This window comes from Oncorhynchus kisutch, linkage group LG29 (assembly GCF_002021735.2).
Source record: "Oncorhynchus kisutch isolate 150728-3 linkage group LG29, Okis_V2, whole genome shotgun sequence".
In the NCBI taxonomy this organism is placed as follows: Eukaryota; Metazoa; Chordata; class Actinopteri; order Salmoniformes; family Salmonidae; genus Oncorhynchus; species Oncorhynchus kisutch.
Window position 1 is genome coordinate 37,784,206 of NC_034202.2, and position 10,241 is coordinate 37,794,446.

At 36.0% G+C, this 10,241-nt stretch overlaps 1 protein-coding gene across 3 annotated transcripts in view; it reads right to left on the bottom strand.

Moving 5' to 3' along the window:
- Positions 1–5,877, bottom strand: part of LOC109873515 (NEDD4-binding protein 2-like 1) — an 11,031-nt gene extending 5,154 nt beyond the window's left edge. The window contains exons 1-2 of one of the 3 annotated variants that reach the window (XM_031809588.1): positions 5,636–5,872; positions 4,778–4,884 (exon numbers count right to left, since the gene is read on the bottom strand). Coding sequence is in view for 2 of the 3 variants with exons in the window: in XM_031809587.1 (XP_031665447.1) it covers positions 5,636–5,709 (74 nt within the window). In the remaining variant the exon portion in view is untranslated. Of the gene's footprint in view, positions 1–4,777; positions 4,885–5,635 lie in introns of all 3 variants that reach the window. The other 2 variants (XM_031809587.1, XM_031809586.1) reach the window with 2 other exon arrangements.
- Between the last annotated feature and the right edge of the window lie 4,364 nt (positions 5,878–10,241).

Below are 10,241 nucleotides of genomic sequence, written 5' to 3' on the forward strand. Positions count from 1 at the left end.
AGAGAAGTGTGTGTGTGTGTGTGTGTGTGTGTGTGTGTGTGTGTGTGTGTGTGTGTGTGTGTGTGTGTGTGTGTGTGTGTGTGTGTGTGTGTGTGTGTGTGTGTGTGTGTGTGTGTGTGTGTGTGTGTGTGTGTGTGTGGTGACTATACCTGTGAGATGATACTACTCAGGAGACCACTAGGGGTCTGACATCACACTCTAGTACCCTTATAGTACCCTGGTTGGGGGGGGGGGGGGGGGGGGAGCTACCCTTCTCTTCCAGGGGCACAGGGTTGCTAAGACACAGCTTTGTCTACAGCGACATTTCCAAACTCTGTCCTGTGGACCCCAAATGGGTGCACATTTAGTTTTTTTGGATTGATTTAAATAATCAACTAATCATTAAGCTTTGATCATTTGAATCAGTTGTGTAGTGATGAAGGGAAAAAAACTGAAACGTGGACCCATCGGGGTCCCGAGGACCGAGTTTGGGAAACGCTGAGCTAGAGGGTCAGGAGGACTGAGTCTAAACCTACTCTTCTGTTGTTAACTTAACTACAACACCTCTTCTGAAGTGTAGCCATAACACTTCCACAACACAAGGATGGAAGAGTCTAGTGACTAGAAAGGCCAATAGAAAGGTTTCGTTTTTGCTCTTAACAGTTTGAATGTCCATATGGATTGTAATTAGGGTTGAATATTTTCCCGGGTATTTTACAAATGTTCCATACCGAGAATAAATCGCTTTTCTCACGGTAACCCGGATTTCCCGCAAAAACTGGAAGGGTCATTCAAAAGCATTATAAAGTGTATGACTGTATATGTCTGGATTTGTTTGAAAATTCAAACCTGATGCTACCTGACTCTGATGAGCCCTACATTGAAGACATATAATGAGCCCTACATGAAATACATATAATGAGCCCTACATTAAAGATATCTTATGAGCCCTACATTTTTTTTTTTTTTTTACCCCAATTTCGTGGTATCCAATTATTGTAGTAGCTACTATCTTGTCTCATCGCTACAATTCCCGTACAGGCTCGGGAGAGACGAAGGTTGAAAGTCATGCATCCTCCGAAACACAACCCAACCAGCCGTACTGCTTCTTAACACAGCGGGCATCCAACTCGGAAGCCAGCCGCATCAATGTGTCGGAGGCTACACCGTGCACCTGGCAACCTTGGTTAGCGCGCACTGCGCCCGGCCCGCCACAGGAGTCGCTGGTGCGTGATGAGACAAGGACATCCCTACCGACCAAGCCCTCCCTAACGCGGACGACGCTAGGCCAATTGTGCGTCGCCCAACTGCCTGTAAACACACAGTCCAGTTAAAAGTGAATGATGACAGACCCAACTGCCTGTAAACACAGTCCAGTTCAAAGTGAATGATGACAGGCCCAACTGCCTGTAAACACAGTCCAGTTCAAAGTGAATGATGACAGGCCCAACTGTCTGTAAACACAGTCCAGTTCAAAGTGAATGATGACATACCCAACTGCCTGTAAACACAGTCCAGTTCAAAGTGAATGATGACAGGCCCAACTGTCTGTAAACACAGTCCAGTTCAAAGTGAATGATGACAGACCCAACTGCCTGTAAACACAGTCCAATTCAAAGTGAATGATGACAGGCCCAACTGTCTGTAAACACAGTCCAGTTCAAAGTGAATGATGACAGGCCCAACTGCCTGTAAACACAGTCCAGTTCAAAGTGAATGATGACAGACCCAACTGCCTGTAAACACAGTCCAGTTCAAAGTGAATGATGACAGGCCCAACTGTCTGTAAACACAGTCCAGTTCAAAGTCAATGATGACAGACCCAACTGCCTGTAAACACAGTCCAGTTCAAAGTGAATGATGACAGACCCAACTGCCTGTAAACACAGTCCAGTTCAAAGTGAATGATGACAGGCCCAACTGTCTGTAAACACAGTCCAGTTCAAAGTGAATGATGACAGGCCCAACTGCCTGTAAACACAGTCCAGTTCAAAGTGAATGATGACAGACCCAACTGCCTGTAAACACAGTCCAGTTCAAAGTGAATGATGACAGGCCCAACTGTCTGTAAACACAGTCCAGTTCAAAGTGAATGATGACAGACCCAACTGCCTGTAAACACAGTCCAGTTCAAAGTGAATGATGACAGGCCCAACTGTCTGTAAACACAGTCCAGTTCAAAGTGAATGATGACAGGCCCAACTGCCTGTAAACACAGTCCAGTTCAAAGTGAATGATGACAGGCCCAACTGTCTGTAAACACAGTCCAGTTCAAAGTCAATGATGACAGACCCAACTGCCTGTAAACACAGTCCAGTTCAAAGTGAATGATGACAGACCCAACTGCCTGTAAACACAGTCCAGTTCAAAGTGAATGATGACAGACCCAACTGTCTGTAAACACAGTCCAGTTCAAAGTGAATTATGTGGCAAATGGCTAATTTGCATAAAGGCCTACTGTAGCTCTGATTGGCTATGGTGCATCGGTCTGCAGAGACTCTGGTCCTGGATGAGATAGTTGCTTTTATTAGGTTGTATTTACTACCATGTCTATTAATTGTCCAAATGCACGGCCGCTTTCCCTCTCTATATTGCTATAGAATTTTCAGAAATGCCTTACTCTATGTAATTCCCAAACATTCTAAGAATTTATGAAAACATGAAAATGACCAAATCTAAGTGCTTGCTTGTCAATTTAAAAATATATATTATATTCTTCATAGGGTTGTATATGAACAGATTTGAATAAGGTTTAATGTTGCTAAAACGCTGTCAGTTCCACATGAAGAAAACTGGTCCCTGGGGATGACTGTACAGGAGGCCTCATTTATTAATCATGCCTAGACAACAAATATGTGCGTAAACCATGTGCGGGATCATTTCTACGCAAAGTGTGAGATTTATCAATGTGAACGTTTGCTTGAGAGTGTGTGTAAATTTACGCACAGCCTTGACCATGCATACACACAATGATAAGTGGTGGACTAAGGCAACTGCTTGTCAAAATTAGAATGGGGAAAATATATGTTGAAAATGTGTGAAATTGTGAGAGTAGTCATATAGTCATTTTTCGATTTCATTCTACTTATATTGTGAAATCATGATATGACATATATTGACAGGCTATTTAATTTAATTTGATCACAGTCCATTTGTTATGATAATTATCCATATAAAGTACCGTTATTTGTTAAATTAAAGGCACGTGCGAAATATAGAAGACTGAGATAATGGGAAATCGAATGAGAGATGGCTGATCTTGCTGTTTGAAACGCGCATTTTTATAGGTGTTTTTTTTTTTTGCAGAAAGTACAGATTGTCTAATCAGATATTCTTTCCCAAAACCAATTTTACAGGATTTTTGAGAAGATATAAGATCTACATCCAAGTGCTATCCACCCTCGGGTTTTTTGGCAACGGGCACTTTTCAGCGGGAGCTTAACGATCTGTATCTCACAGCCCTCAATGAGCCAATGTTTTGGATGCAATCATCAGCATAAGGACGCTGCTGAATGTGGTGGCAATGTGGAACACACTGCAGGAGGAGGCTGTTGAGGATGGATGGATGGGTGTTGAGTGTTGCCTACTCATTTGAAGTATATGTGCCATTGCTAAAGCAACTTGAATTGTCCTAATGGTCCTCTCTTTGTAGCTATGGTTTTATTTTTACTGGTAAAGCCACAACTGAGAGAGCCAAATAAAACACGTTTATTGTACTCGACCTCTGACACTAGCACGACCTATTTCAGTCAAAAAATATATAATTTGTAGTTTTTTTTGTCGTTGTATATTCCCAACGGGGTTTAAAGGGATGATTTGAAACATATATGGTTCATTCCCTAGACCCATAACCATTTAATATTCGTGAATGCGCGTCTAATTTATAGAGAAGTGAATGCCTTCTGCATCTAATTCTAGTCCTATATTATTCAAGCATGTCATCAGAATGATCAAGATAAGGACAACAAACCTTGTTTAATTTAACTGTCGAAAGCAAGGAAACAACACTATAGCGAGAAAGAGGAGGTAGCCTAATAACAGGGGAAATATTATTTCAAAATATATATATTCGCTAGCCTATAGGCCGCATGTGCTGCAACAGAATCGCATGTTCTCTCCCTGCTTTATCATAGTTTGAACGAGGTGCATAATTCCAGTCCTTATAAAACAGTATAATACAATACAGTACAATAATACAGTTTATACTAAAAAAGATTAGCCTAGCTTGTTTAATTTATTTACGCAAGAGAGCATGGCTACATCTATGTGCTTTTATGTTTTTTCCTGTGGCGTGTAATGTTTTTGTCGGAAAATAACGGGTTAAGCGGGAGAAAAGGGATTTCTTCTCGGGATTTGTAAAATACCCATATTCAACCCTCGTAGCCATGTCCGAAATCCTATACTTGCGTCCTAAATAGTTGGCAATTTGAGTATCCTAAAAAAACACATTTTATAGTAGGCTATGTGACATTTAAAAAATGTTGTATACTTTAAATGCCAAGATGTCATATTCATTTCGGCTTTGACAACAGTTAAAAATCAGATATGGGAATATGCTATATATGCTATGCTAATTAACCAATAACACAAAAACAACGCAATTGCGCATGAAGCATTCTCACTATGCCACAATAGAAGGTTTTATAGTAGCCTGGGGTTGAATTGCAGGATGTTATACTCATTTCGGCTCTTCATCTGTATAGTAGAATTCGATGAACACTTTTCCACAATGCATTGGAAGAGGTGGGTTGCAAGTTATAGGCCATAGTTCTCTTCAAGTAGCCAAACAACAACTTACTTAATTGGGAAGATGCCAATCGTGAAGCTTCTGTGGTGGTGTTCTAATGTAGGCCAAGGAGTTGTTTTCTACTTAAAATTCCTTAAGTATTGCATTGTAGTCGACATCTTTGAAAACAGAGGTATTTTTAATCATCAGATCAAATCAAATTTATTTCTAAAGCCCTTCTTACATCAGCTGATATCTCAAAGTGCTGTACAGAAACCCAGCCTAAATCCCCAAACAGCAAGCAATGCAGGTGTAGAAGCACAGTGGCTGGGAAAAACTCCCTAGAAAGGCCAAAACCTAGGAAGAAACCTAGAGAGGAACCAGGCTATGTGGGGTGACCAGTCCTCTTCTGGCTGTGCCGGGTGGAGATTATAACAGAACATAGCCAAGATGTTCAAACGTTCATAGATGACCAGCAGGGTCAAATAATAATAATCACAGTGGTTGTTGAGGGTGCAACAGGTCAGCACCTCAGGAGTAGTTAGATTCATTATTTCCATTTTTATTTAATTTTTTACAAATACAAGTAAAGCTGATCAATAGGCTCCATCAACACTGGTGTCTAAGACAATTTTCCCCTCGGGGACAGTTCATCCTATCCTATCATATATATGTTTTTTAATTACAGAAGCTATATCAATGTAGTCTGTGCTATAAATGAACTGAAAACTCCTGTACAAGTTTTACATTTGACCAAATATATATGAATATATATGCTAATCAAGGATAGGATGGAGAACAAGTCACAGTGTATATTTAAAACTATTTATTTTGATAACGGTAAATCGAATTGTTTATTTTAGCAATGTGTTTATTATCATCAAGAAAAACGACTTGTTAATCCTCCTCTTGCGATATAAAAAAGTTTACCTTGCCAGAGCTGTCTTCCCTGATCCGGGGAGTCCTCTGAGAATTATGATTTCCCTTGTCCTCTTTCTCCCCATTTTCAGTTCGTTTACCGTTGCAACTACTTTATAATAATCCTTAAAACTAATTTATTACACCTTTCTGATGGTAACACCGTTGAGTGGTCGAGAGCTCCAACGTCTAGTCTGTCTGTATGGTAAAGGTCTTCTAGAATAGCCTACTGATCACCCAATAGTTTTGCTACGGACCCAACCGCAGGAAACTACGGTACTTTCCTGTCACGTCAGGCGTTGCACCAGCGAATCATTACATGATGATGATGTTGATGATGGTGATTGACAGTTTTAGATGTACGAGGTTAAGGAATAACAGTATTTCAAAGGTTGATTTGTTTTTGAGAACATATCATAATAAAATGCCTCAAAAACAACATGTTAGGCTATATGTAGCATAAATGTAAACACATTTACACATTCATTTAAGCCTCCTTGTTAAGAAAACAACATGTTAGGCTATATGTAGCATAAATGTAAACACATTTACACATTTACACATTCATTTAAGCCTCCTTGTTAAGAAAACAACATGTTAGGCTATATGTAGCATAAATGTAAACACATTTACACTTTACACATTCATTTAAGCCTCCTTGTTAAGAAAACAACATGTTAGGCTATATGTAGCATAAATGTAAACACATTTACACATTTACACATTCATTTAAGCCTCCTTGTTAAGAAAACAACATGTTAGGCTATATGTAGCATAAATGTAAACACATTTACACTTTACACATTCATTTAAGCCTCCTTGTTAAGAAAACAACATGTTAGGCTATATGTAGCATAAATGTAAACACATTTACACATTTACACTTTACACATTCATTTAAGCCTCCTTGTTAAGAAAACAACATGTTAGGCTATATGTAGCATAAATGTAAACACATTTACACATTTACACTTTACACATTCATTTAAGCCTCCTTGTTAAGAAAACAACATGTTAGGCTATATGTAGCATAAATGTAAACACATTTACACATTTACACTTTACACATTCATTTAAGCCTCCTTGTTAAGAAAACAACATGTTAGGCTATATGTAGCATAAATGTAAACACATTTACACATTCATTTAAGCCTCCTTGTTAAGAAAACAACATGTTAGGCTATATGTAGCATAAATGTAAACACATTTACACATTTACACATTCATTTAAGCCTCCTTGTTAAGAAAACAACATGTTAGGCTATATGTAGCATAAATGTAAACACATTTACACATTTACACATTCATTTAAGCCTCCTTGTTAAGAAAACAACATGTTAGGCTATATGTAGCATAAATGTAAACACATTTACACTTTACACATTCATTTAAGCCTCCTTGTTAAGAAAACAACATGTTAGGCTATATGTAGCATAAATGTAAACACATTTACACATTTACACTTTACACATTCATTTAAGCCTCCTTGTTAAGAAAACAACATGTTAGGCTATATGTAGCATAAATGTAAACACATTTACACATTTACACTTTACACATTCATTTAAGCCTCCTTGTTAAGAAAACAACATGTTAGGCTATATGTAGCATAAATGTAAACACATTTACACATTTACACTTTACACATTCATTTAAGCCTCCTTGTTAAGAAAACAACATGTTAGGCTATATGTAGCATAAATGTAAACACATTTACACATTCATTTAAGCCTCCTTGTTAAGAAAACAACATGTTAGGCTATATGTAGCATAAATGTAAACACATTTACACATTTACACATTCATTTAAGCCTCCTTGTTAAGAAAACAACATGTTAGGCTATATGTAGCATAAATGTAAACACATTTACACATTTACACATTCATTTAAGCCTCCTTGTTAAGAAAACAACATGTTAGGCTATATGTAGCATAAATGTAAACACATTTACACATTTACACATTCATTTAAGCCTCCTTGTTAAGAAAACAACATGTTAGGCTATATGTAGCATAAATGTAAACACATTTACACATTCATTTAAGCCTCCTTGTTAAGAAAACAACATGTTAGGCTATATGTAGCATAAATGTAAACACATTTACACATTCATTTAAGCCTCCTTGTTAAGAAAACAACATGTTAGGCTATATGTAGCATAAATGTAAACACATTTACACATTCATTTAAGCCTCCTTGTTAAGAAAACAACATGTTAGGCTATATGTAGCATAAATGTAAACACATTTACACATTTACACATTTACACATTTACACTTTACACATTCATTTAAGCCTCCTTGTTAAGAAAACAACATGTTAGGCTATATGTAGCATAAATGTAAACACATTTACACATTTACACTTTACACATTCATTTAAGCCTCCTTGTTAAGAAAACAACATGTTAGGCTATATGTAGCATAAATGTAAACACATTTACACATTTACACTTTACACATTCATTTAAGCCTCCTTGTTAAGAAAACAACATGTTAGGCTATATGTAGCATAAATGTAAACACATTTACACATTTACACTTTACACATTCATTTAAGCCTCCTTGTTAAGAAAACAACATGTTAGGCTATATGTAGCATAAATGTAAACACATTTACACATTTACACTTTACACATTCATTTAAGCCTCCTTGTTAAGAAAACAACATGTTAGGCTATATGTAGCATAAATGTAAACACATTTACACATTTACACTTTACACATTCATTTAAGCCTCCTTGTTAAGAAAACAACATGTTAGGCTATATGTAGCATAAATGTAAACACATTTACACATTTACACTTTACACATTCATTTAAGCCTCCTTGTTAAGAAAACAACATGTTAGGCTATATGTAGCATAAATGTAAACACATTTACACATTTACACTTTACACATTCATTTAAGCCTCCTTGTTAAGAAAACAACATGTTAGGCTATATGTAGCATAAATGTAAACACATTTACACATTTACACATTACACATTCATTTAAGCCTCCTTGTTAAGAAAACAACATGTTAGGCTATATGTAGCATAAATGTAAACACATTTACACATTTACACTTTACACATTTACACATTCATTTAAGCCTCCTTGTTAAGAAAACAACATGTTAGGCTATATGTAGCATAAATGTAAACACATTTACACATTTACACATTCATTTAAGCCTCCTTGTTAAGAAAACAACATGTTAGGCTATATGTAGCATAAATGTAAACACATTTACACATTCATTTAAGCCTCCTTGTTAAGAAAACAACATGTTAGGCTATATGTAGCATAAATGTAAACACATTTACACATTTACACATTACACATTCATTTAAGCCTCCTTGTTAAGAAAACAACATGTTAGGCTATATGTAGCATAAATGTAAACACATTTACACATTTACACTTTACACATTTACACATTCATTTAAGCCTCCTTGTTAAGAAAACAACATGTTAGGCTATATGTAGCATAAATGTAAACACATTTACACATTTACACATTCATTTAAGCCTCCTTGTTAAGAAAACAACATGTTAGGCTATATGTAGCATAAATGTAAACACATTTACACATTAATTTAAGCCTCCTTGTTAAGAAAACAACATGTTAGGCTATATGTAGCATAAATGTAAACACATTTACACATTTACACATTCATTTAAGCCTCCTTGTTAAGAAAACAACATGTTAGGCTATATGTAGCATAAATGTAAACACATTTACACTTTACACATTCATTTAAGCCTCCTTGTTAAGAAAACAACATGTTAGGCTATATGTAGCATAAATGTAAACACATTTACACATTTACACTTTACACATTCATTTAAGCCTCCTTGTTAAGAAAACAACATGTTAGGCTATATGTAGCATAAATGTAAACACATTTACACATTTACACTTTACACATTCATTTAAGCCTCCTTGTTAAGAAAACAACATGTTAGGCTATATGTAGCATAAATGTAAACACATTTACACATTTACACTTTACACATTCATTTAAGCCTCCTTGTTAAGAAAACAACATGTTAGGCTATATGTAGCATAAATGTAAACACATTTACACATTTACACTTTACACATTCATTTAAGCCTCCTTGTTAAGAAAACAACATGTTAGGCTATATGTAGCATAAATGTAAACACATTTACACATTTACACTTTACACATTCATTTAAGCCTCCTTGTTAAGAAAACAACATGTTAGGCTATATGTAGCATAAATGTAAACACATTTACACATTTACACTTTACACATTCATTTAAGCCTCCTTGTTAAGAAAACAACATGTTAGGCTATATGTAGCATAAATGTAAACACATTTACACATTTACACTTTACACATTCATTTAAGCCTCCTTGTTAAGAAAACAACATGTTAGGCTATATGTAGCATAAATGTAAACACATTTACACATTTACACTTTACACATTCATTTAAGCCTCCTTGTTAAGAAAACAACATGTTAGGCTATATGTAGCATAAATGTAAACACATTTACACATTTACACTTTACACATTCATTTAAGCCTCCTTGTTAAGAAAACAACATGTTAGGCTATATGTAGCATAAATGTAAACACATTTACACATTTACACTTTACAC